The 27868-nt window shown below is 42.3% G+C and overlaps 1 protein-coding gene and 1 long non-coding RNA gene across 3 annotated transcripts; one reads left to right on the top strand and one right to left on the bottom strand.

Moving 5' to 3' along the window:
* Positions 1–88: 88 nt before the first annotated feature.
* NUP54 (nucleoporin 54) lies at positions 89–27098 on the bottom strand. 2 transcript variants are annotated; one of them, XM_051819669.3, is made up of 13 exons: positions 25695–27098; positions 24863–25024; positions 22073–22156; positions 21840–21980; positions 14339–14565; positions 12292–12479; positions 10947–11143; positions 8946–9000; positions 8440–8533; positions 6470–6577; positions 5277–5396; positions 4892–5002; positions 89–913 (listed from the first exon to the last, which is right to left on the bottom strand). In XM_051819669.3, the coding sequence occupies exons 1-13, from the start codon at positions 25759–25761 to the stop codon at positions 785–787; spliced, it is 1683 nt and encodes a 560-aa protein (XP_051675629.1). In that variant the 5' UTR covers positions 25762–27098; the 3' UTR covers positions 89–784. The 2 variants fall into 2 exon arrangements, with proteins under 2 accessions (XP_051675629.1, XP_002717151.1); XM_002717105.6 differs by lacking the exon at positions 24863–25024.
* Positions 26311–27868, top strand: LOC149125131 (uncharacterized). The gene is made up of 2 exons (XR_016212493.1): positions 26311–26542; positions 27094–27868. It is a non-coding gene; the product is annotated as an uncharacterized LOC149125131 (long non-coding RNA).

Genomic DNA, 27868 nt, shown 5'->3' with positions numbered 1-27868 from the left:
TCCTGAATTGTGGTTATGAAGAATTTAGTACTTATATGGACATAAATGCTCATTCTTCAAAAGCTCAATAAAGCACAAGACAACTGTATAAAAGTAATTACAAATTAAGAATTTATTTATAAGTTTTTAGCTTTTTGGAAATAAAAAGGCTTAAAAACAAAAAGATTACAGAAACGGTGATTATTGTTATATCCTAATTGCTTAATTGTTCTCTGTAAATTTCAAATAAGTAAAATAATATAAAAATAGACTTTCAAATCTTTATAGAACAAAAAAAGACCATAGCGATCGTTAAATACTTCTGGATTTTGTTTACTCCTCCCACAGATGAATTCACAAATATAAAAACTGATGTACATTTTACTCTGAAGTACAAATACCTGACAGTCAAGTGATTATTCAGTTTGTTTTGTTCTGTGCAAAGTCAATATTTCATATTTACTTGCTATAGAAAGCAGAGTACAGGCTCAATGGAGAATAATCATTAAATACTGATTATGTTTAAGAAACTTGTCAGAATGTACAATAGTACATATACTTTTGATAATTATGTACTTCTTTTTAAAGTAAATACAGCTTTGGATGTAAACCTTTCGAGGTTATTTCTGAAGAGCTGTGAGGTGGCTGTTACATCAATTTGATTTACAGTAATTTGTCAGTAAGCTTCTCAAAAACCAAGCCGAGCGAAGACTGTTTCCTTCTTGTTTCCACACAGGCAGTCAGGAAAGGCCTGATGCTGCAGGAGGATGCATCTGACACACCTCTGACACAAGTCTGTAAACTATCAACTGAAAACACCACCTCTGATGTGGATGGTTTCATTCAATCCGTGTTCGACCAATTTGATGTCTTCCAGGTCATCTTTAATGATGCTAATCAAGTGGCTCAGGCCTTCCTGCTGTTGTTTCAAGTGCTAGAACAAATTAAGGAAAAACTCATCCATTACTCCATTTTAAACTTTTTTTTTTCTTTTTTGACAGGCAGAGTGAACAGTGAGAGAGACAGACAGAAAGGTCTTCCTTTGCCGTTGGTTCACCCTCCAATGGCCGCCGCGGCCGGTGTGCTGCGGCCGGCGCACCACGCTGATCTGATGGCAGGAGCCAGGAGCCAGGTGCTTTTCCTGGTCTCCCATGGGGTGCAGGGCCCAAGCACTTGGGCCATCCTCCACTGCACTCCCGGGCCACAGCAGAGAGCTGGCCTGGAAGAGGGGCAACCGGGACAGAATCCAGCGCCCCGACAGGGACTAGAACCCGGTGTGCTGGCGCCGCTAGGCGGAGGATTAGCCTAGTGAGCCACGGCGCCGGCCTTAAACTGTTTTTTACTGGCAACGCAGTACATAGTAACTACTGTAAATATGCATGCCTGGTATAAACACTTGTAGAACATCTTTTTCAACAGTATTATGACAGTAAAAAAATCAAGAACATCAGAAAGCTATGATACTTAAACTGAAGGTACTCAAATATATGTGACTAACACAATAATTCTGAAAGTCAAAAATGTCAAGTTTTGAAGTATACAAGGATGGTAATGGTAATAGTTGCTAACTTTTTTTTTTTTTTTAATTACTTATTTGAAAGAGTTACAGACAGAGGTAGAGCCAAAGAGAGGTCTTCCATTCTGCTGGTTGACTCCCCAAATGATCGCAATGGCCAGAGCTGAGCTGATCCAAAGCAAAGAGCTTCTTTCAGGTCTCCCATGCAAGTGCAGGGGCCCAAGGACTTGAGTCATCTTCTACTTTCCCAGGCCATAGCGGAGAGCTGGATCAGAAGTGGAGCAGCCAGGACTCGAACCGACTTTACCCGCTATGCCACAGTGCCAGCCATGCTAACTTTGAGACCTTTCCATAAGCTAAGGCACTGTTTTAACAGCTTTAATGGTATTGACTCATTTAAAATCTAAACTGCTAAGCACCCTTTGGGGTACTATGACATCTCTACTTAGTCAGTGAGCAATGTTTCAACCTCAAAATAATACACTGCTCTTCCTCATTGCAAAAAGGTAGGTGTTTAAATTATTCCCAACTTTACTGTATATTAAACTCCTTAATATAGTTCTCTATTACAGCATGCTAGATCTGTCTCCATTTTATTGCAAATACTTTAAACAATGGAATATAATTGAGTGTGTGTGTACTTTCTAAGAACCTAGGAGCCAAACTGGGGTTCAGTTGCATAAAGATGCACTATCCATGCTAAAGCATATAACAAAACAGGAGATGTTGATGATATCTGTCTAAAGTTGGGCATGCCAACAATGCCACCTAAATGGTCCACAAAGCTTTAGATGAAAAAAAGGTTGGACAGCTTTCATTAATGCATCTGTATGCTAATGAAAAGCATCTAACAGGTTTTTTTTTTTTTTTTTTTTTTTTGAGGTCTGATGGATCTATTATTCTTTAAAAGTTTCTAGTTTTAAAAGGTCTCAAGATCGAGAGGTAGAAACTCTGCAGAGGACAGCCTGCATTTCTTGGCAATCACATCCAAGCATTTTCTTTGGCCTCCTTCATTCTCTTGGCGAAAAGTTTAGCGTGTTCTGCAGCCTCTGCCCTACTTTTCTTAGTCCACTGTCTCTTTAGGCAGCACGCTGGCCCCTGTGTTGTCAGACGCGTGGACTCAGAATGCTGAGTCTTGGGTAGTTGGGTCCTTGATGTCTGTCTTCGTTGAAGGGCTTTCTTAGAACATACTAGCAGACATCATCTTTAGAGAGACTGAAAAGTTTGTGGATTCTGATGGCTGCCTCCCTCTACCCCCGCATCAGTTAGTCTAGGAATAGTCTTTTTTTGTAAACACATTGAGAACTCATGTTGGTATTCACAATGCAATCCCAAACAGATTTGAATTTTCCTTCTCCAGTTCTTCTTGGTCTGCTCCAAGAAAGCCCCATCCCAGCAGATGGACATAGGCTTGAGTCAAGACATCCTGCTTCTCAGCACCGTTCTAGATCAATACCCCTTCCATTCTGCACCCAACTCTGTTCACTGTCCACTGCGAGTGTCTGCCAGCCAGTGCCTGAGGAGGAGATACTCAGCTTCGTCCTGAAGCAACTGAGTGCCGCCAAAGCACCACGGGGCAACCCAGTTATTTCTTACTAGGCCGTCTGAGGGCTGAGAGGATCTGCAGCACATTTACAGCATCTGTGTGGAACAGAAGCTGGGGGTGTGATCTGGAGCAGGTGCTTCTCAGGTGCATCAAATCTTTGGTCTTGGTTTGATGCAGACCGAGAGTTTCCATTTCTAATGACTTTCCAGGTGCTGCCGCCGCCTACACACTGAATAGTAAGGTCTAGGGAACTGCTGGTACCCCTACTTCCTCTAAATTTATTCTGTGCAAGGAGAACGATTCACTTTTTTTACTGTGGTAAAACAGGCCATATAAAAAATTTACTATTTTTCTTTTTTCTTTTTTTTTGACAGGCAGAGTGGACAGTGAGAGAGAGAGACAGAGAGAAAGGTCTTCCTTTTGCCGTTGGTTCACCCTCCAATGGCCGCCGCGGCCGGCGCACCGCGCTGATCCGATGGCAGGAGCCAGGAGCCAGGTGCTTTTCCTGGTCTCCCATGGGGTGCAGGGCCCAAGCACCTGGGCCATCCTCCACTGCACTCCCTGGCCACAGCAGAGGGCTGGCCTGGAAGAGGGGCAACCGGGACAGAATCCGGCGCCCCGACCGGGACTAGAACCCGGTGTGCCGGCGCCGCTAGGCGGAGGATTAGCCTAGTGAGCCGCGGCGCCGGCCAAAAAATTTACAAGAGTACACTTCAGTGGCACTGAGTACATAAACATAGTTAACAGTCATCACCATCATCTTCCCAGACTGAAATTCTGTACTGTATAAGGAACCACTTACACACTGTTCTCTCCTCTTGCTCTCTAGCCTTCATCCTTCTGTTCTTCTACTCATTAACTGGACTACCAGTGTTACCCCATAGTTGTCCATTTATGATCACTTATTTTCAGTTAGCATAACATCTTCAAGTTCCATCCATATTATAAGATGAGCCGATGAGCCACTGCCTGAAGGGCTGGCATCCCATATGGATGCCAGCTCGAGTCCTGGCTGCTCCACTTCTGATCGAGCTCTCTGCTGTGGCCTGGGAAAGCAGTAAAAAGATGGCCTAAGCATTTGGGCCCCCACACCCATGTGGGAGAACTGGAAGCAGCTCCTGCCTTTGGATAGGTGCGGCTCTGGCTGTTGCAGCCAACTAGGCAGTGAACCAGAAGATGAAAGACCTCTCTCTCTCTCTGCCTCTCCTTCTCTGTTTAACTTTCAAATAAGTAAATTTTTTTTTTTTCTTTGACAGGCAGAGTGGAGAGTGAGAGAGAGAGAGACAGAAAGGTCTTCCTTTGCCATTGGTTCACCCTCCAATGGCCGCTGCGGCTGGCGCACCGCGCTGATCCGAAGGCAGGAGCCAGGTACTTCTCCTGGTCTCCCATGAGTGCAGGGCCCAAGCACTTGGGCCATCCTCCACTGCACTCCCGGGCCACAGCAGAGAGCTGGTCTGGAAGAGGGGCAACAGGGACAGAATCCGGCAACCCGACCGGGACTAGAACCCGGTGTGCCAGCGCCGCTAGGCGGAGGATTAACCTAGTGAGCCGCGGCGCCGGCCCATAAATAAATCTTAAAAAATAAATTTGTGCCAGAATTTCTTTAAGGACTGAATAAAATTCCACTGTGTATGTATGTTGTAATTTTTTTATCTATTCATTGATGGATACTTGGTTTGCTTCCACATCTTAGATACTGAGACTGTACCTCTTTACATTCCCTACTAGTGCAGCCTTTTTAGATGTTAGTCCTAATGGATAGAAAATGGTGAATTCATGCTTGGAAGATCTTCGGCTCTGCCTTTTAAATGAAGATAAATATTTGCGGTGCAACCTATGTTAACACTTACTTGCTTGATTTCTCGTAGCAGATCTGCATCTATGTAGTATCTTTCTTCAGTTTTCACTGCTCCAAAATGATTCTGCATTCTGATTTGGGACATTAGTTCATTAAGTCGGCCCTAAAAATAACATTGAGTCAAAATTAAAACTGCTAACAGCAACCATTTCTAAAGAAAATATTTTCTTTTGAAAAGATTTTGAAACCATTTATTAAAAATTTCCAATCTTTCTTGTGGACCTTGAATAAAACACTAATACAAGCCAAAAGAATCATGACTAAAGAGTTCTCTTTTAATAAACACAAGTTTATAAAATTTCTCTGTCTGAAGCCAATATAACATTTTCTGCACATCTACCTGAAGCAATTCTATCTTTGGTGTTACGAGTGCTTACCTTAAACTGGGTAGGTGCGTTCAGTTCACACTGAATCGTATCCAGCTGAACTCGCAACTGCTCTTCATCAGCCTGAATGGCATAACCACTCTTCCTTTGAATTTCCTGTTTGATTAGGACCTAGACAAATATCACCAATGCCAACAGAATCAACTCCTCAGTTAAGGAAGGAAATTCATTGCTATTAGTTGTGGAAAGAAATCAGGTAAAATTACATAGAGCTTAACAGTTGGAGGCTGAATTCAGTTTCTGTCGGTTTTAGCAAAAACCACATTAATGCACTGCTACAAGTCCAGGACTCATTTCTAAAATGTGCTATTTTATAACCATAAACACAAAGTACAAAAAGTAGGGAACCTAATACCAGTTTTATATGTATTTTTATATAAACGTATGAGCTTATATTTAAAACATTTAACTTTATTGGACTTCAGATTCTACCTACCTGGGTGTATAGTTCTATGAATTCTGACAAAAACAATCATGTAGGGGGCAGCACTGTGGTGTAGCGGGTAAAGCTGCTGCCTGCAGTGCCGGTACTAAAACCAGAGATGTATTATGGGACAGCTGCTGTGGGAAGCAGTTTGGCAATTCCTCAACAAATTAAGACCTAGCACTTTCACTCTTAGGTTTATATTCAAAACAGAAGAAGCACTGTACATCTGTACAGACGCCTGTACGTGAATGCTAATAACATGCGTAATAGCCAAAATGCCCACCAGGTGATGAGCAGTACCACCTTGCAAATACATAAAAAAGACTTAAAAAGTGTAAGTTTTCCTCTGAGTACTGCTCTTGCTATCCCAAATTTCAGTTTCTGTTGCTGTTCATTCTTTTATTTTTGTCTTGGTAATTTGGGAGTTCTGCCATTTTCCAGCCATTAATGGTTACATTCCCTTCTGTAACACTCAAAAAGATGTTTTTCTGCTACTTGTATGAAAACCAGGTATCACTCATCTCATACATGCCTGCCTTATATCAAGATGTTTATTTCTTCATTTTCCCTCATCCTAAGATATGAGCTTTAGAATATTTTTACTCTCATCTTACCTTGTAAGACCTGTCATGTATCTCCCACATTTGAGAAAGTTTCAAACTTATTTCCTTTTAATGTCTATCCTATTAGAAAAAATTTACACTTAGCACACTTTTCACACTTACAGTGCGGTGAGGAAAAAATTCCAGTGGACTACCTGCAATGTTCGATGAGAAAGATCCATGAGTTTCCTCTTATATTGTGCAATCTTGGCCATTGTTGTAGTCTGATTCTTTTGTAGCTCACTGATATCTTCAGATATGATCTGTTTTTAAAAAAAATTTTTAGGTAAATTAAGTACACAGTGTAACTATTCTCCAAGCACACCTACCTATATGTGAAGTCTAATTCTGAGATAAGCCTGAGAGCTCTCAAAATATCAATACTTACCTTTAATTCTGCCTTTCCCCTTTTATAAGCTAAAGATTTTTAAGCATCATTTCAAGATTTCTTTATAGAGCTCCAGGGTATTTAAGAATGGGAAACACTTAGAAAAAATAAAACATACCTTGGAAACAATAAAGGAACTTGAAGTAAAAATGACTTTTGATCTGTAAGATGACAGGGGGTGGGGGGGGAATCCGTGATACTGAATCTTACTGTTGCCAGAAAGTATAGTACAAACTAACGTTAACTGCCATAAGATACCTGGAGTAATCAGAATGGAGAGGAAAAAATACACCTTATTATACAACTCTTGTTCAGGAAATCTGATTTGCTGTTTGGCTTAAAATACCATTTCTGTTTTATGAAGGCTCAATCTTAGACCGCTTGGGAGACCTGGAAGCTCTTGGCTTCAGATCGGCCTAGCTCCGCTGAAGCGGCCACTTAGGGAGTGAACCAGTGGACAGAAGACCTCTCTCTGCCTCTGTAACTCCCTTTAAATAAATCTTTCCTCACTGTTTCACTAAAGCATTTCAATCAAAATTAACCTCATATCTGGTCCTCTCATAACTGGTCATTCAATGTCATTGGCTTGTACTGACATGCTATAAGAATAAGACTGTGCAAAACACACTGTAGCATATCGCCTGTTTAAGACTTCTTTATTGGAAAAGCACAATGGTTAGAGAAGGAGAAATCTCTTCCAGTTTCTGGTTCACTCCTCAAATGGTCACAACGGCCAGGGATGGACCAGCTGGAAGCCAGGAGCTCCATCCTGATCTCCCAAGGGCTCGGGACATCCTCTGCTTCATCCCAAGCACATCAGCAGGAAAGCTGGATCAGAAGTGGAGCAGCCAGGACCCAAACTACAGGCACTCCAAAATGGTATGCCAGTGTCCCAAGTGGCACCATGTCAGCCCCTCAAATCACCTTTTAAGGACTGTCCAATACCAGGCCCCACAAAACTAGGTGTGATGTTGTATACTGTGATTTAGCTACCATCCCCATTCCAGTTTTGCAAAAAAAAAAAAATCACCAGGGCTTCCTGACACAAGAGAAATTATGTTCTGTACCAGCAATAACTAAAAAGAAAGACACTACCACCCACAGAATGTACTGACAAAAACTAAAGTGATCTAGGAATTAATCTACGCCATGATTATTAAAGATACTATGTTAAAGAGGGGCCGGCACTGTGGCACAGAAGGTTAAGCCTCTGCCTGCAGTACCAGCATCCTATATGGGCTGCTTCACTTCTAATCTTGGCCCAAAGCTGGCTGCTGCAGCCATATGAGGAGTGAACACGAGGGTGGAAGATTCTCTGCCTTTTAAATAAACAAAATTTTCAAAAGCCTAATTTATGAAATATTAAGCAGACAAGCATTCATCAATGTGTAATATACCAAGAAAGTTGTAATATGTTATGACAAGATAATCATAACTAACTTTAATTTTCAAAAGGCAACATAATACAGTATTTAATACTCAACCTCTGGCTAGAACTGGATGAAAGCCAAATTAATTTGGTAAGCCAAAAATCCTAAATTCACTGTTAAAATATATCAAATCAGACTTATATGGTTTGGGAAATGCTTATCATTAGTAAGGTAGTTGTATAAAACTATTAATTTGCAGTATATACTGCATTTTTCCCTACAAAATAGTAGCATCCTTGGTAAAAAGAATGAGATGTCTAATTCCTCTTCTGCTCCCCGGTCAGAGAATGAAAAGCTGAATGCTCACATCTAATCTGGTCTGGTGCTGCTTAGTCATCTGATCTTGAACTTTCAATCTTCGAAGAAGTTCTCTGAAACCCACCATTGGTACAGGAATTAACCTGGAAAAATGCAAGTGGTCAATTTCCAGATTTTAAATTTATTATTACAAAATATAAGAAGTTAAAGTTTTCACAATAACACTCGTGATTTTATGTCATGTGTCTAGGATTCTAAGGCAGGTCTAGAAATATACAATCAACAACTTTACACCATACAAATTTTATTCAACCTCCTTGTTTTAAAAATAAGGAAAAATATTCAGCCAAAAAACTGTATTAAGTGCAAATATAATCAAAGGACCAGCATTCAGATTTCTTTATTCCTAGCAAGTAGTTTTTATACACTATGTTATCTTACCATATTGTTAATTGTAAAAAAGCAATGGAAATGAAAATAATCTTACCTCAAAGCTCACATCTGCTTGCTTACCTAGCAGCAAATACTGTTAGTATTAGAAGAAGATACACTTACTTTTCAGAATCGGGGTTATCCACCTTGGCTTGCTCCCAGATAATAGGATCAACACCTACCACAAAGCAAAAATATTTTTTCTAAAACAAAACTTACAATTGCATGAGAAAGGCTCTGCTAAAGACCCTAAATCCAGAAACTATAATGAAAAATGACTATCAAATATGATCACTGCATTTGACTAATACAATCACCACAAAATTTTATAGGATGAATAATAAAGCTAAAATGAATTAGTTCAGACTAGAAGGACGTATCTGTAACCTATGAGATAATTCATCAATCTCAATACAGAAAGCTCCTATTGGTTTATAAAGACAAAAATCTCATAGAAAATGGGCAAAGGATATGAATTAGGTAAGTCACAAAAAATACAAACATGGGTGCCGGCACCATGGCTCACTTGGTTAATCCTCCGCCTGCAGCGCCAGCATCCCATGTGGGTGCCGGGTTCTAGTCCCGATTGCTCCTCTTCCAGTCCAGCTCTCTGCTGTGGCCCAGGAAGGCAGTGGAGGATGGCCCAAGTGCTTGGGCCCCTGCACCCGCATGGGAGACCAGGAAGAAGCACATGGCTCCTAGCTTCGGATTGGTGCACCGCCAGCTGTGGCGGCCATTTGAGGGGTGAACCAACGGAAGGAAGACCTTTCTCTCTGTCTCTCTCACTGTCTAGCTCTGTCAAATAAATAAATAAAAACATACAACTACAAATATATAAACAGAGAAATACTTTCAACTTCACTAGTAATCACAGAAATATTTTTTAAACTTTGTACCATCAATGGCAAAGAATCAGAAAACATTTCTATTATGAAAAACAGTAGAGCTTACTTTGGAGAGCAACTGGCAATATCTAATAGATACAATATTAACTCAAAAATTTCATGATCACAGATCTAGTCTAAAAAATATATACCCATGTGTTCTAAGATACATTCACAAGGATGTAAATTGTTATACAATTTGTAATACTGAAAAGATAAAAATGACCAAGAGGTTAAGTAGGGTATATATGTGGAATACTACATAGTATTTAAATGGAGTAAGATTTATCTTCATATACTGACAGGCAAACTACTAAGATATACTCTAAGTAAAAAAGCAAACTCTATTAAATGTACAATGCAGAATTCTTTTCTAAAGGGCCTAGAGGTAAATATGCTTACATGTAAAATCATCGATAAAGGATTAATAGAGTACAATAAATTGTTAAATACTAGCTACTTCCGTGGAAGGAAGATACAGGGATCTATAACATAGCCAATCTAGTTATTTTTTCTCAATAAAGTATTATTTTATAAATTATTTCCTCAACACCTTGGTATATTTGATGCTTTATGTAAAATTATTCAGTATTATGAACAAGGACCATACTTATATTACTGTGTTCTTTCAATCTGCAAAAAACGTTAGACTCTTTATAAATCTTACTTTGTTTTCACAACCCAACAAGTATCAATGAAGGGTTAATCTAGTTCTAGAATCTTTTACAGATTTCACTTGAATACTCAGTTAAAATGAGATAAGCCAGCAAAACACCAAATAAATTACCTTTCCGTAATTAAGGTATTATGGACTATTTTTCTTAATTCATCATTTCCCAAAATGAGCACTCTTAATCTGAAATCTGCAATGCTCCAAAATCCAATACTTCGAGCATGATGTACTCAAAAATGGACTTCGGAGCATTCTGGATTTGGGACTTTTGAATTAGGGATGCTCAATGGATGAAATCTACGCAAATATTCCAAAGTCAAAGAAAGTCTAAAATGTGAACACACTTCCGGGTTCCAAACATTTCAAATAAGAGAGGTACTTGACCTGTATTATTTTTAAGAACTAATGAATTAATACAATATAAATATTCAGAACTATGTCCAAAATACGCAGACATGCGATAAGCTGACCCTGGTTTTATTAACGTTACTGACCAATCAACATCCGCCAAAATAGGAGTATTTACTTCTAACTCCCACTTTGAACTCCATGACTCTAGAAACATACCAGCAGGAGGATTCTGTAAGAGCTGTTTGATCTGCGCAGGAGAGAGTTCTGTTCTAGTCATAGAAAGGGTTACACCCAGTTGCTGCAATTGTGTCTTTATACTGACTTGTTCAAAATGGGCATAGAGAGTCGTAGCTGGAACTCTTCTTGAAGTACCATTTGGAGAACGTTCAACAACATAAATGACAACTTCTGTCCTGGAGGAAAAATAACCAATGTATGAAGTACTGAGCACTTAACTCACTGACACAAATACCAATGCAGTATGTGACTTTAGAAGGATACTAGTTAAATTCAGAAATGATTGCTTTAGGAAGAAATTGGGGGGCTGGCGCCACCATGGTGCAGTAGGTTAATCCTCCGCCTGCAGCTCTGACATCCCATATGGGAGCCGGTTCTAGTCCCGGCAGCTCCACTTCCAATCCAGTTCTCTGCTATGGCCTGGGAAAGCAGTGTAAGATGGCCCAAGTCCTTGGGCCCCTGTGTGCACATGGGAGACTGGGAAAAAGTACCTAGTTCCTGGCTTCGGATCAGCCCAGCTCCGGCCGTTGCAGCCATTTGGGGAGTGAACCAACAGAAGGAAGACCTTTCTGTCCCTCTGTCTGTAACTCTACCTCTCAAATAAATAAATAAAATCTAAAAAAAAAAAAAAAAAAAAAAAAAAGAAAGAAATTGGAAGTTTTTTCCCTTAAATCCTAGAAAACAAGAAACCTTAAAGTTATGCTCACTTGTAAATCAACATAAATGATTAAGATGAAATTAATTTAAATTGTGTAAGTGAAAAGGTTAAAATGAGGCAGGTAAATTAGGTAATACTTGTACAAATGTTCGCTCAGCTTAAAAGTCCTGTATAAATGTTAATATTTGCTTCAAAATTGAGTATTTTGGAGTCTCTGCTGAAATGTATGGGATGCTTTCTGCAATTAACACCAAGTAAAATCTGCTTCAGTTATTATCTCTCAATAATAATTAAGCATCTAAACTTAAATATCTTAATGTAAACGTTTTGCCACTAAAACTGAAAATAATACATAGCACTAGGGAAGTAAAGCAATCATATTTATCCACGAATAAACATGATTACTAGTAATAGTTAATACACATTTCCAACAGTATCTTTGTGCATGCAGCTATAATAAATGTTTCCTCCTGGTTCTGGAGGAAAATCCCAGAAATTATTAACATCAAATAAAAAATCTAAAATTAAGAAAAACATTTTTCAACAAGTATTTCTAGTTGAGAAATAACATTCTACTCTGATATAATTTATGTTTCAGCAATAGAAATAAGGTTCACTCTGGACTGGAGCACACAGAAATAAGCAGCGTATCTAAAGTATACTTACTGATCGTCTGGCAACGTTTTAATACCCTCTACGTTTACAGTAAGGGTCTGATTTCCTCCCAAAACTTTATGCAATGATTCTACCAACTGCTGTTGTTGACTTCGAATATCTGTTTCTTTTTTGATGAAAACTAAAACGACTAGGCCATCTTCATCTTTATTATTGGGCATACAACTATAACCTACTGCCTGTGAAATGACAAAACAAACAACATTAAAAACATGTGCTGATTATAAATCACAGGTTTAACATTTAGCTTAACACCAGCTGAAACATGGAAACAGTTTATAATGTTTGATAATGAAGCGAATGACTCGTCCCATGCCTCTGTGCCCTTAGGAGGTCACACAATTTAAAAAATTGGTTTATCCAAGAATAACATAAATCTACAGAGTGAAATTAAAATCTCCTCTTCAAAAAAGTAACTCAAGACCTTTCTCTGAAAAACTTTGTTATCCATCATTACTGGGCGTCTCTGAACCACTGAAACCATCCTGCGTGTCACGGGAATGACCGCAAAAGCCAAAGCCCAAGTGTAATTCATGCGCCACCTTGTGTCTGATTCATGGAACCTTAAAATGAGTTTAGACATAGAAGAAGAGTTATAAATAAATACTTTTAAGGTTATCGTAACATCATGGTAAACCTACAAACCCTAAAAGAAGGACTATGTTATTTTGTTTTCACATAATACAAACTTTCATGAAACATTTTTTATATAATATTAAGTACAACCAATTATACCTTTCTAAAGAATTTTCTAAAAAGCTTTTTTATCCCTTGTCATCATATACAATTTTAAGGGAAGAATTTAAATTCAGTTGTGTACATTATACAAAAATGTTTATACATAAACTTAAGAAATTGCCACATTAGGCCGGCGCCGTGGCTCAATAGGCTAATCCTCCACCTTGCAGCGCCGGCACACCGGGTTCTAGTCCCGGTCGGGGCGCCGGATTCTGTCCCGGTTGCCCCTCTTCCAGGCCAGCTCTCTGCTATGGCCAGGGAGTGCAGTGGAGGATGGCCCAGGTGCTTGGGCCCTGCACCCCATGGGAGACCAGGAAAAGCACCTGGATCCTGGCTCCTGCCATCGGATCAGCGCGGTGCACCGGCTGCAGCGGCGGCCATTGGAGGGTGAACCAACGGCAAAAGGAAGACCTTTCTCTCTGTCTCTCTCTCTCACTGTCCACTCTGCCTGTCAAAAAAAAAAAAAAAAAAAAAGAAATTGCCACATTAAACCTGTCTACTGCTGTACACCTCTCAGTCACTAAACAAAGGTACTAAAATTCCTGTTATATGCACTCAAAAGATAAACTTTCTTCTTGTTAGAGTGATCAGATGGAGATGTTCTCTAACAAGACAGGCTGACCGCTACTTGTTGTTTAACCATCACTAAGGGTCTGATCCTCAGCCTTAACAGTGCCCCATCCATGGGCATGCACACACTTGATTAGTTTCACAGACTGATGTAGGTCGATGTAACTCACAAGAGGCTGAAGTAGCACTGGATGGCAATACAAGTGCATTAATTTGTTAAGGAAAATGCACTGCCAAGTTGACCTGAATACTCTGAGTGGCTGGTAAAGCGATTCTCTGAAGAGAAGTCTCTGTGGTAGACAAGACATCAGAACAAAGGAAAGAAGCTAGGCTGGTTTAAGGGCTTTGGCATTCGGGCGTGAGGGTGGCAGTAAGGAGCCTGCTGGTTAGTGAGTACTTTCCCGGCCAATGTCAGGTGAATACCACTGAGCTCTAGTTTTGGGTCTCCTCCTCTCCAGGTGCCAAGCAGACCATTCTCTGTATGTTACCATTTTTTCCCTCAGCTATAAATCACATTCTAGTCACACCTTTCCTTTTATATTCTGGTCACCTGCAGCCACACATATGTAAGAAATCACTTTTGATTTTAAAATTTCTGTTCTTAAAATTAAGTCATACCACATCCAAAGAGTACTAAAGAATGAAACAAATGTTTCTTCGAAAATTTCAAACAAGTATCATATTCTCTCTTACACATTCTTCAAATGAAGATCAAAAACAGTATTAATACCTTAAATCGGCAAAAGGGATTTTCTTGTGTGAACTCCACGGGTGGAATGTTATTGTTGAAATATCCTTTTCCTGCTCCCCAAAAGGCCTGCAGTTGATTCCATTTTGCCAAAATAGCATCTCTCTCATCTCCCAATAACGTTGGAGCAGAAAGAGCACTTGCAGTATTTATCAGCTGGTTGGACTGGGCAGGAGCTTGTGTAGGCTGACTGAAGAGACCACCTAATGCTAAGAACGGACCCACATTAGTATTTAGAAGACCCAGAACTTAATTCAGATTCTAGGTGTAGAAAGAGAATAATGGTCCCCCCCGAGACGTCCTTATCCAATTCATAGGATCTTGTATGTGTTACCTTACACGGCAAAAGGGACTTGTAGACACGATTAAGTAAAGCATGCGGACATGGGTGCTTATTTTAGAGCATGAAGGTGGGCTCAGTGTAACCATAAAGGCCCTGAAACACGGAGGAGGGAGCTGAGCCACAGTGAGATGTGCTGTGGGTTCTGCTGGAGGCGAGGGCACCAGCCAAGGAAAGTGGGGAGTCTCAAAAGCTGGAGAACAAGAGGGAACGGATTCTCCCCTAGAGCCTGCAGCAGTAAGGCAGTCCTGCCAACACCTTGGTATTAGCCCAGTGAGGCCCACTTCTGGACCACCGAGTGCCAGAACTGTAAAATAATGAACTTCTGTTGTCTTAAGCCTCTAAGTTCAAGGAAATATGTCATGGTGGCAGTAGGAAAATAATACACTAGGACCAATTTTGGTATTAAAACTAACTTGTTTTAGGCCGGCGCCGCGGCTCACTAGGCTAATCCTCCGCCTAGCGGCGCCGGCACACCGGGTTCTAGTCCCGGTCGGGGCGCCGGATTCTGTCCCGGTTGCCCCTCTTCCAGGCCAGCTCTCTGCTGTGGCCAGGGAGTGCAGTGGAGGATGGCCCAAGTGCTTGGGCCCTGCACCCCATGGGAGACCAGGAGAAACACCTGGCTCCTGGCTCCTGCCATTGGATCAGCGCGGTGCGCCGGCCGCAGCGCGCCAGCCGCGGCGGCCATTGGAGGGTGAACCAACGGCAAAGGAAGACCTTTCTCTCTGTCTCTCTCTCTCACTGTCCACTCTGCCTGTCAAAAAAAAAAAACAAAAAAAAACAAAACTAACTTGTTTTTCTAAACATGCTATCTTAGTTAATCCCATTATCAGATCACAAACAGGATCCATAATATCAGACCCCCACACAAAAAAAAGGGACAAGGAAGGAAATATGGACATAGAAAACTCAAGTTCATGAAATCGCAGGATTTTTTCTTTTTTAAACAACCTTTACTGCTGTTAATTTGTATAATACAAATTAGATGATGTAGAGTAAGAAAACAGAACACTGTAACATACCAATATTAACTTAAATGCATTTCTGTTATTACAAGAAAACATACAGTGAAAATAACAACAAATGGAATACTCATCCTTCTAGGCTCAAGCTTTCTTTAGATGGCTGTGTAACTTTGAGCAAGTTACTTCACCTCTCTAGGCTATTTCTCCAATAGGAAGAAGGGCAAAGTCGTTAGAGCAGATAAGCATTTCCCAGAGTGGGAGATAGTAAATACCCCCAGTACAAGAAATCAGAACTGCTAAGCAACAGCAGAGTTCACATAACAAAAAATGCTTTTGATGACTTTATTACACCAAGAGAAATGTCAGTTGATACCAGTATGTCTTTAATGGCTTGTGAGATCTGCTGATCTTAGCTTCTAACAAAGTGAGAAACAAGCGTTAAGTTTCAAAGCTTAAACCAAAAGTAACTGGAATTATTAACACTTTTTTTCTTTGATTATCTTTTCTTTATAGCAGATGACACAGGTTTTCCATGTATAGAAGCAATGTTAACTTTTTCTTTTGAAATGACCAATTTTTAAAAATAAATTGATTTTTTAAGGAAAATCCTTAATAATACAAGTGGCATATAGGTAAATGAAAACCCACTGAAGACAGTTTAAGTTCTCATTCAGCTCTAAAGACTGAAGGTACCTGGGGCCAGCACTGTGGTGTGACAGGCTAAGCACCTGCCTGCAGTGCCAGCATCCTGTATGGGTACCGGTTCATGCCCCAGCTGCTCCTCTTCTGATCCAGCTCTCTGCTTATGGCCTGGGAAAGCAGTGGAAGATGGCTCAAGTGCTTGGACTCCTGTATCCACATGGGAGACCTGAATGAAGCACCTGGCTCCTGGCTTCGGATAGGCCCAGCTCCGGCTGTGGCGGCCACTTGAGGAGTGAGCCAGTGGATGATAGACCTCTCTCTCTGTCTCTCCATCTCTCGTCTTTAACTCTGTCTCCCAAATAAACAGATAAAATCTTAAAAAAAAAAAAAATGCCCCAAACGTACTGGAGCTGGGCTGGTGTTATGGCACAGCCCATTTGCTGGTTCACTCCCCAGATGCCTGCAACAGCCAGGGCCCGGCTGGGTCAAAGAGGAGCCTGGAACTCCATCTGCGTCTCCCATGTGGGTAGTAGGGACCCAACTACGTGAGCCACCTTCCATAGCTTTCCCACGTCCATTAGCAGGGAGCCGGTGGTTTGGAAAAGGAAGTGGAGTAGCAGGGACTCAAATCGGCACTCAACATGGACTGTGGGTATCTCAAGCGGCAGCTTAACAGGTCCCTGCCACCTACGTGGGAAACTCAGATGAAGCTCCTGGCTTCGGCCTGGCTCGTCCCTGGCCATTGTGACCATTTGTGGAGTGAATCAGCAGACGGAAGACCCCTTTCTCTCTTTCTCTCTCTGTAACTTTCAAGTAAATAAATCGTTTAAAAAAAGAATTTATAGTTTATTCAATCTTCTGTACTGTGTTCTTCCCAAGCAATATCAGGATCGTCAGGCTTATGGGTTATTTTTTCAGCCAAATGCGATACAAATGAGGAAGTCTGGCACGCTGTCATGAGTCAGTGAAGGGGAAGGCTATGGAACCTAAGCTAGTTAGAGAAAAGTAGTGAAGACAGGAACGATTTTGATGAGACTGAAGAGCAGTTAATACTAGAAGCAACTGACATGTGGGCTAAATGGGCAACAGGCTGGGGAGTGTTTACATTAGTGACTTTAGAAATAGAACAGTTTCAGATGCTGCCAAAGTCCAGGGGAAGAATTGCGGCTAGACTGAAATGGACGATGTCTCTGGGAGAAAGGGTAGAGGGAATGCCTATCGAGTACATAGCCAGGAGATGCTGAAATAACCCATACTGGTGGTAAAACTTGGACACAAAAAAAAGCAAGACGAATAGGCAGTTGCCAAAGTTTTCCAGGTAATCAGCAGATAAACGCTTCAGAGATGGTGTGCAGCCAGATCGTAAACACCTCAAACAAGCATGGCTCCACAGTCTTTACAAAGTAAACTCAAAACTCCTTACAACAGCAAGTAAGACCCTTAAGGATCTAGAACTTGCCCATCTCTCTAACTTCACCTGCGTGGGTTAAAGTGCAAGCAGTATGTTCACGGACTGTGCAGGTTTCAGCTAAGGCCCAAGGGTAGGGAGAGTGTTCTAAGAGTGAGATACAGGAGAGCTGGTTCATCACAGGACTCTGAGTGCGCATAACGGAAGGGTCAGGAGGGAAAGCGAACTCGTGGTGGATGAGTAAGGAGCAATAAAGCAGAGTGCCAGAGACATCATCATACTACAACATGTATTACAAGGAGTTTCTCTTCGAGCACTGGCAGAGGACTGTTCAGAGGCAGAGATGGCTGAAACCCCACAGTCTTTTGGAGGAGTCTGGTAACCAGTGCTTTGGCTTAGAAAAGTGGTCTGCTGCTTTTAGGGAAATCGAATGCGTCTTTTCCTGTGAATTCACAATTACTGTCAACCAAGACAGGCACAGCTGTGGCCGATAGAAAGGAGCTAATGAATGAGGTGCACACGGATGGATGTGCCAGGCGCTGACCCAAGCTCGGTACTCAGTATTTGGGGATCAGTTTCCCACGTGGCTTAGGGGTAGAGGATGGTAGCAAGGGAAGAGCTCCTCTTCCTCTGCCTACTCAGTAACTGTCCCAGTGTTCTAACTCTGGAACCAAGTCTCCTAAATGATGTTATCCTTAGCTACTGCTTTAAATATTATCTATGTTCTGCTGTTTTCCTGCTTCTCTTGAGCTCATAACCACAATTTAGCCTGAGGAAACTCCATTCACTACCTGCTCTTGATGTGGTTTTCTACAGCTTAGTGGCAGGCAGGGAGCCCATTCAGTCATCCATTCAACAGCCAAGATACTTCTATCTACCACTGGCTTTTAACAAGTCTATAACTTAACTCTCTCTCAAATCCATCTTCGTTTTTTATTTCTCTGCTCTTGACAACCACTGGTTTACTCCAGGTCTTCACTATTTCTTGCTTAGATGTTGGCAACAGCTTCAGAACCAGTATTCCTGCACCCATTCCAGCCCATCTGCAATCCATTTCTCTCAGGGACAGTTTAAAGATCTGATCCTTTTCCTGTGTAATTTAAATCTTCCAAGGTTCAGAACTGCTTAGGGTGCAACTCCAAGTAAAACATACCCCAAGTCCCTTAGAGACGGTACATGTCTATCTCACCAATCCTCACCACTGACCCTGAAGTCATTTATGCATTAAAATTACACTGACCTAACTGCAGATCCTAAATGCCTTATGCTATGCTGTCAATGTTACTCTGCCTGGAACCTTGTAGAATATGAGCCTGGGGCCAGCGTTGTGGTGCAGCAGGTTAGCTACTGCTTGTGTCACTGGCATCCCTATTAGAGTGCAGACTGGAGCCCTAGCCGTTCCACTTCTGATCCAGCTCCCTGCTCATGTGCTTGGAAAAGCAACACAAGATGGTCCAAGTACTTGGGCTCCTGGTTTTGGCAAGGCCTAACCCTGGCTGTGGTGACCATTTGGGCAGTGAACCAGCAGAGGGAGGGATCTTTCTGTTTCTTCCTCTCTCTCTGAAAATCTGCCTTTCAAACAAATAAATAAAACCATTAAAAAAAAATAAATAATATGGAGGCCGGCGCTGTGGTATAGTGGGTAAAGTTGCCCCCTGTGGTGCCTGCATTCCATATGGGCGACGATTTGAGTGCCGGCTACTCCACTTCCGATCCAGCTCTCTGCTATGGCCTGGGAAGGCAGCAGAAGATGGCCCAAGTCCTTGGGTCCCTGCACCCACATGGGAGACCCAGAAGCAGCTCCTGGCTTTGGATCAGCCCAGCTCTGGCCATTGCAGCCAACTGGAGAGTGAACCAGCTGACAGACCTCTCTCTGCCTCTCCTCTCTGCGTAACTCTGACTTTCAAGTACAAAAAATAAATCTTAAAAAAAAAAAAAAAAAAAGACTATGAAGAGGGATTGGGTGGTTTTCAACCTTATACATCCAATGCCTGCCATATAATATAAATAACAAATGGCTACTCCATAACTGCATGAGCACATTTCATTTCTAAACTGAATAGCACCTGAGTCAAAGCCCTGTATTTCCTAACAGAAGTACTTGTAAGTTCAACTATAATTACTCATATTTGGAGAGACTTTATTTCAAGGAACACTCCATTTTTTGCATTCCTCTCCTTAATGACTTGGATAGTCATCAAACTTTATTTATTTGCAAGGGGAATGTAGAAAGGATGGAAGATTAGATGCTAGCAAGAATACTTCTGAGACTGCTATTTTATTTTCTTCATCCAACTGGATAAGTAATCCTTGAAATTCATGCTTAATAAGCTATAAATCTTCAGAGTAGGATGGATTTTAACCAATCAACTACCTAAGAAAAATTAAACAAACATGATTTTAAGAGATTGGGAGTGTGGGGGTGGATTTGTCACAGTGGTTAAGAGGCTGTTTGGGGGGCCGGTACTGTGGTGTAACGGTTAAAGCTGCCGCCTGCAGTGCCAGCATCCCATATGGGTGCCAGTTCAAGTCCCGGTGCTCCACTGCCTATCAAGCTTTCTGCTATGGCCTGGGAAAGCAGTAGAGGATGGCCCAAGTCCTTGGGCCCCTGCACCCATGTGGGAGGCCCAGACAAAGCTTCTGGCTTAGGATCGGCCCAGCTCTGGCCACTGTGGCCAATTGGGGATGGAAGAGCTCTGCGCGCACGCACGCACGCATGCGCGCATGCGCGCACTCTCTCTCTGCCTCTCCTTCTGTGTAATTCTTTCAAATAAATAAATAAATCTTAAAAAAAAAAAAAAAAAAGAGGCTGTTTGGGATGCCCACATTCCATATCACTGTGTAGGTTTGAGTCTGAGCTCCCTTCTTGATCCCAGCTTCCTGTTAAGCACATCTTGGGAGGCAGCAGGTGAAGTTCAAGTAGTTGGGTCTCTTCTACCCACCTAGGAGACCTAAACTGAGTTTCCAACTCCCAGCTCTGGCCCAGTCCAGCCACTGTGTGTTCAGGGAGTGAACAAACAGTTGAGAGCTTTTGCTTCTCAAATATAGATTTAAGAAAAGAAAAAGAAAATTTAAAAATGGTTTAACGCTTGAGCTCCTGGCATTAAAAAAAAAATTGGTGCCTTTAGAGAAGCTAGAGAACTCTTATTCTAAAAACCAGTAATAAAAGGAAAGAATCAATCAAATGGACAAGACGAAGCTTTGTATGAAAATATTCCCTCCAGAGATCCAGATGAAGCTCCTGGCTCCTAGCTCCCCATCCAGGGAGCAAACCAGAGTATGGAAGACATTTCTCTCTCTCTCTCTCTCTTTCAAATAAATAACTAAATCTTAAAAAAAAAAAAAAGAAAGAAATATTCTCACTAATAAATAAAAAAGAATGGAGGTGGAATAGCACCATTTTGTAATCCCCGATCAATAATACTAAGTAATGATCAACTATGTCTGCTAAGCACACAAAAAAGGAGACAGACACTAACTATATGCCTCTTGATAGAGAATATACTACCTATGAACCAGTCTTACAAACAAACAAGAAACTGAACTGTTAAGCAGCCCAATTATTAAGAAATACAGAAGATGAAGGAATAAGTTAAAACTGTACCACAAGAATGCAGTCAGTCCCAACAGAAGAAACGGTAATGATCTATAAAAGGTGGGCCCACGGAGATGTAACACAGGCAAAACTAAACAAGACCGTTTATATACATGAGTGAGAAAACTATAAAGTAAGGAATTGATCACCCTAAGAGACAGGACGAGACTTCCTCCCATGGGGAAGGGCTTCCGAAACAGATGGCCGGGGCCACCTTCTGACCTGGGCAGTGGTCACGAGGGTGTTCACCCCACATGTAATTCAGGAAGCTGCACTTTGGGCAGTTTTCTCTATTTGTGTAAATATTTTGAACAACAGAAAAGTTTACAGAGACCTTATAATTCCGATCACACCAGGAAGTCCTCTCTCCCCAGGTGATATATGAAAACATGCAAAGTAGCTTTTGGAATACTCTGGACTACCTGATCCTTAAAAAAAAAAATCATCAACCACTGAAGTGTTTCCACAATGCACTCCATCACATTAGCTGTCATTACAGTTTTATGTCTGAAGATGAAAAATCTCATACTTACTAGACTGCTGCTGCTGCTGCTGCGTATTAAATCCTCCAAATCCCAGTCCAGTTCCCAAGCCAGTACCTAAACCAGTGCTAGTTCCGGTGGTTGTGCCAAAACCAGTACCAAATCCAAAACCTTTGTTCTGAGTAAACAGTCCTTTGAATGAAAGAATTGAAGTGGGTAAGTTAAAAACAAAAACTCCATCTTAAAGATTTGCTTCTACAAAATGACTTAAGGTGGCCTCTTACCTGTGGTGCCTGTGTTAGCTGGAGCAGAAAAACTGAACGCAGAACCTGCAGTTGTAGATGTTGTGCCAAATCCTCCAAACCCACCTAATTAAAAACAAGGGATAAAAATAGGAAAATTGTTTGTATACACAAAAGCAATTTCTTCTTCAAATTACAAGTAATTGCTTACATACTCATATTAAACCAAAACATAATGATCTAATTTTTGCTCTCTGCTCTCAACATCAACTTTTTAAAAATTGTACTACTAATCAAGATGTCTGTATTGCAAGAAATGAGCAAGTAGGTATTTAAAACAGAAATAACACAATGAGGCTCTTCACCTGGAGGTGATAAACAGAGCCAAAAAAGCATATTAAGCTGTCTGCTGTAACTCTAACCGGATTGTGTGCATGCTTTTAGAGTAGGGACTGCAAATTCAAGTGCCTACAAGATTTAGCCTGGTAACACTGATAGTAGACTATGTACTTACTGACAGAATGATTTAAAGTGCACAGTTTTTACAAACAGCAGCTCCTAAATTTCGGATTATTATTGCAGAAAAATAGTTTTGTAGTGTCATATATTCCTATTTTCCCCCACAAAGAAAGAGGAAACCTGGATTTTCTTTATAAAATGTATTTGTTTTTAAATCATAATACAACTGTTTTTTTCTTAACTATTCAAATGTTTTAAATAGTGTGCCAAACATACCTCAGTAGACTGTGTTGCCAATCTGCAACCTGGCTTTGGTGAATCCGTTTCTGTCAGCTTACAGCTTACAGCTTACAGCTCAGTTCAGACTGAGCAACTTTTCAAAGGGAACATGCCAGTATACTTAGCCTCTGTACAAGAAAGAGGCAGCGGCAGGGAAGGTGAGCACAGCCGCCACAGGCCTCTACACCAGTTTGGCAACACCCACAGACAAATTTCACTTTTAGATAAATCTAGAGACAGGTTAATCTGAACCATAACTAACAATACATAAATGGAAAGAAATTTAAAAATGTTTAACTCATTTTCGGTGTTTATTACCAACATGGTATCAAAAAAAAAACCTTCATCACAAGTGTTTGAACCATTACTGACTAGTTACGCTGCATGTTTCCTGGCATTATAACTTGAATCTCATGTATTTCTGTATACAAGACAGACTCATCAACACTGTAACATAAAAGACATAAGAAAACACCAGCTATTTGATATTAATCATATAATTTTGACTTGGAAAATTTTAAGGGCAGACTGCATGTTGCATGCAGGAACACACAAATATCCTATTTATTTGTAGTTTCTACTGCAGTATTGTAAACTAAACACTGATAAAAATCACCTGAAGTAATGGGCATTGATATAACATGGGCATTGAATAACAATGATATAATCCAAATTGGCTACATGATAAATATTAGTATTTTATCAAGCTCCACAATACCAAAATAAATCTTATTAGTAACAGTGAATTTGCATGGATATGTAATTTAAAAATAAACAAGGATTTCTATCAGCCCCTTTGCTTTGGACTAAGTTAACACCTAGAAAGAGTTAAAACAGTTTTATTATTACAACTCAAAACTTAACAGTGATACCGCAATGAACATGAAATCGAGCAAATACCAACAGGCTTATTTATCATGTTGAATTATGAGCTGGGTGGCTTTATTTGGAAACACAAATTTCAAATTAAGGTTTCTGTTTCACCCAGTGCCAATTCTAAGCACACAGGAAAAGAAAACACACCAAAAGGCAGTGATGTGTGATCAAATACATCTTAATCACAATGGATTATTTTCTCTTTGGAGTTTTCAGGTATTCTTCACAACTGTTTTTAACTCGGATGCTGAGGTAACATTCACATTGCAGTAACGAGTGAACAAAACACCCAGCTTCCCAATCACATTTTAGGAAATGCTTACCAAATGCATATAATTGGCATGGGCATGAGAAGCATAATAGAAGAGAATACAAACCATAAATTCATATACGAGCAGCTGAAGAACAAGATTTTCCTATAGGGTCATTGTATGTAAAGAACACAATGTACAGCAAATATATATACATGAAAATTCTGTTGTAGTTTGCATATGCAAAATTTTCAAAGAGCTTCAAGCAATCCACATGGACACAAAAGTCCTCACAATCACCTTTTTGAATGCAAGGGTGTCGAAGCCTGCCTTTTAGAACTCTATGCTATTCCGACCATAAAGTAAGCTGCTTCCTCTGAGCATGTCCCAAAAATCCAGTAAAGGATTGGGAATTCCTTCTATAGTTACATATTTTATAGAAACACATTCTAACAGGAGTTGACCAAAGAAATACAATACTATTATTCAGGTTAAAAAACAAGACAGGTTACGCTGTTCGTATAAGACTTGCTTCTCTTGGGAAACACAAGGACAATAAAATGAAATCCCGATGAAAGATGCAGAAAAAATGAATAATGACTGCAGGAGTCCAAGAATTCCAGGAAAGGAGGCCTGACTGGTAGGCTCATGCTTTGGAAGGCACACTGAAGAATTTGAAAGATACTCTATTCAAAATAATCATCCATTACAAATTCTTATTTGGAAAATATATTCTTTTCAATTAAATCCAAATTTAAGAAGGGAACATTACAAATTCTAAGGTCTTCCAAAACCACATTTTTAAGGTAGCTAAAACTTGATACAAATGTGTTTGATTCTGCATTAGGAAATAAATTCCCTTTCCTTATTAGACCAGTCATTCTCCTTTTCCAAACTCTGGGAACCATGAAATATTCTTGGACTCCAGCTCGCAACATTCGTTACACACACGACCCGCAATATCTACCTGCACTTGCCAGACTGTTACCAAAATTGAACGGAGTCGCCGAGGTAGTAGAAACACCGAAATTCCCAATATTAAAGTTCACTGCAGGATTAGCAGTTAATCCGAAACCCCCAAAATTAAACCCACTGGCGGTGGAGTTGGCAGTCTCAAGCCCACCAAATCCTGATAGGCGTGTAGACAAAGAAATAAAACAAAATTTTAAAAGACGGGAGGGGAAAGAAGAAGAACAAGAAAGCAAGAGAAGGATTAGAAGACTTGATAGGAGGTTTCACGGAAGCGAATAAACCTGACTTTGCTCCACAGCGATCAGGGAAGCCGAGAGTGGGAGAGGGAGCACGCCAGGAGCAGGAGCGGGAACTCCGACGGCGAGGACCGCACCGGGCGGACCAGCGGCTTCCCGCTCCTCCGGGGCTCCGCCCGAGGGGACCGCGGGGCAGAGCCGGGCTCCCCGGCCCTATCCGCGCCGAGTCTGGCGGCGGGAGCCCCGCGAGCGCGCCTGCCGGTCCAGGAGGCCGAGGCGGGGAGGGCAGGGAGGGTCTCGGGCCAGGGGACGGAGGAGCAGCCCCCGAGCTCTCCGAGTCCCACTCCCCAGCGGCGGGAAGCGAACCGCGGAGGACACGGGCCTGCCGGGGACCCACGCGTGGCGCGCGACCTCCTAGCTGGGCCTCCCGGGGAGCCGCCTCGGCCAGCTCTGCCGCCGCCCGCCCTTTTCCAAAGCCCCCAAAGTCTGCGCGCGGGCGGGAGACGCGAGGATCCCCAAGCTGGAGGGTCGCAGGGGGAGGACCAAAGGCTTCTCCTTCCTTGCCGGGAGAAGGTCCGGGGGAGCACTCACCCGTAGGTGCCGCGGTGGCTGCAGCGGAGCCCGACGTGCCCGAGGGAGCCCCAAAATTGAAAGCCATATCGCGGGAGCCAGGAACCAAAGCACGGCTCCTACGGCGCCCGGTGCACTGCTCTTTTTGGTCCGGCCCGGAAACCGCCAGGCGGATCGCTGGGTTCCGCCTCCTTTCGAGCCTGGCCTGGGAGACCGGAATTCACCAAGGGCATAGTGGGTGGAGGGTCGAGGGGGAACGCCCCCGGGCCTTCTCGCTTCCGGGGGGCGGGAGGGAGGCGGAGTGGGAACTGTGGCTCCGCGTAGCGTGGGGCGTCACAACTCTGGCGAGGTGGTGGGGGGCTCGTCACGGGGTACCGCCCGAGAGCTCTGGGCAGCTACCTGAGGCAGGGTGTCTGGGACAGGTGTGCCGGGGTCCAGCCGCTTGGAGTATGTGTGTGCTAGGGGGCGGGAAAGCGCCACCGAACAAGGGATCTTAAACTTGAACGAGTTCAGACTAGAAAGAGGAGGCGTGGCGGGAGAACTGACAGAATGGGAGCAGCGAAGGCATGCCTACCGTGTGCCAGGCACTCTTCCAACCGTTTTACCTGTGTTCATTTAACCATCCAGGTGTACGTAGCTTACTGTTACCCCAGTTTTTGGAGGAGGAAAAAGGGAACAGAGGATCAGGCTGGGTCCAGAGCCTTCTCTTAACCCCTGAGCTATAAGGTGAGCGTTGAACAAGAGGCGAGAATGGCTCCCGAGGAAGCAGCCAGCCAGCCGTTGAATGCTGTACCTTCGTATTGGTTGTATCACTTAATACTCAAGATCAACCTCACAGAGAAGATTCTGTTATGGACCCCGCTTTGCAGGTGAGATGAGAGGGCTGAGGGTTACAGAGAGTTTGTTAAGCAGCTTGCACAAGGTCACCTTGCTGCTGAGTTCTGGAGTCTTAATTTCGAGCTGAGGTTTCTCAGGCTTCAGGGTCCCGATTTTTTGAAAAATTAACATTATATTTGGAATTTCGGACTACTTCCTGGGGGCAAGCGAAAACCTTGAGGGCTTTAGGAGAAAGAGTGGTAGGATCAGAGTTTAGTTTTTAGATGATCCCTCACGTTGCCCGAGGACAATGGATTGCAAGGTGCCAGCCCCTCTGAGGAAGGTAGAGATTTTAGGAGTCTGAATTGCAAGGGGACAGGTGACACTGACTGCGGTTGTAGTTCCGGAAGTGGGGTGAGGACACATGTGGGAGACATTGAGGAGACAGCATAGGGTTTTTCAAGCGCAATTGCCTGGTCTCTGGCTTGAGCAGTGGTGGCCCATTGCCCCATTCCTGCCAACTGTGCTCCTGTCCTCACTGTATTGTCTTCTTTATGTGTTTGTCACAAGTAGGTTATTTCTTAACTTAATCTCTCCTCACAAGGACATACGTTCTGGGGCCAGTGCTGTGGCACGGCGGGTTAATGCCCTGGCCTGAAACGCCAGCATCCCATATGGACACCGGTTCTAGTCCCAGCTGCTCCTTTTCCGATCCAGCTCTGCCGTGGCCTGGGAATGCAGTAGAAGATGGCCCGAGTCCTTGGGCCCCTGCACCCATGTGGGAGACCCAGAAGAAGCACCTGACTCCTGGCTTCGGATTGGCTCAGCTCTGGCCATTGCGGCCATCTGGGGAGTGAACCAGTGGATGGAAGACTTCTCTCTCTCTGCCTCCCTCTCTGTAACTCTGACTTTCAAATAAATAAATAAATCTTTTTTAAAAAGATAAAGGGATAGAAAATAGAAGAAGGAACAAAAGTAAAAGACTTTTTCAAATAGTTTGGCACCAAGATAATAGTTCCAGGGAGAATATGGAGGAAAATCTGCCACTTAAAACCCTACAAGATTTGGCTTCTGGGGCCAGCGCTGTGGTGCAGCGCCTTAAAGCCCTGGCCTGCAGCCTCGGCATCCCATATGGGTTCCGCTTCAAGTCCTAGCTGCTCTACTTCCAATCCAGCTCTCTGCTATAGCCTGGTATAGCAGTAGAATTTGGCCCAAGTCCTTGGGCCCCTGCACCCATGTGGGAGACCTGGAAGAAGCTCCTGGCTCCTGGCTTTGCATCAGTTCAGCTCAGTTATTTGGGGGGTGAACCAGTGAATGGAAGACCTCTTTCTCTGTCTCTACCTCTCTCTTTCAAATAAATAAAAATAAATCTTAAAAGA

The sequence above is a fragment of the Oryctolagus cuniculus genome, chromosome 8, assembly GCF_051225735.1.
Source record: "Oryctolagus cuniculus isolate XC-2025 breed Fujian yellow rabbit chromosome 8, ASM5122573v1, whole genome shotgun sequence".
NCBI lineage: Eukaryota > Metazoa > Chordata > Mammalia > Lagomorpha > Leporidae > Oryctolagus > Oryctolagus cuniculus.
The sequence above is the reverse complement of the archived record's forward strand: the minus strand, read 5'-3'. Positions and strand labels throughout refer to the sequence as shown.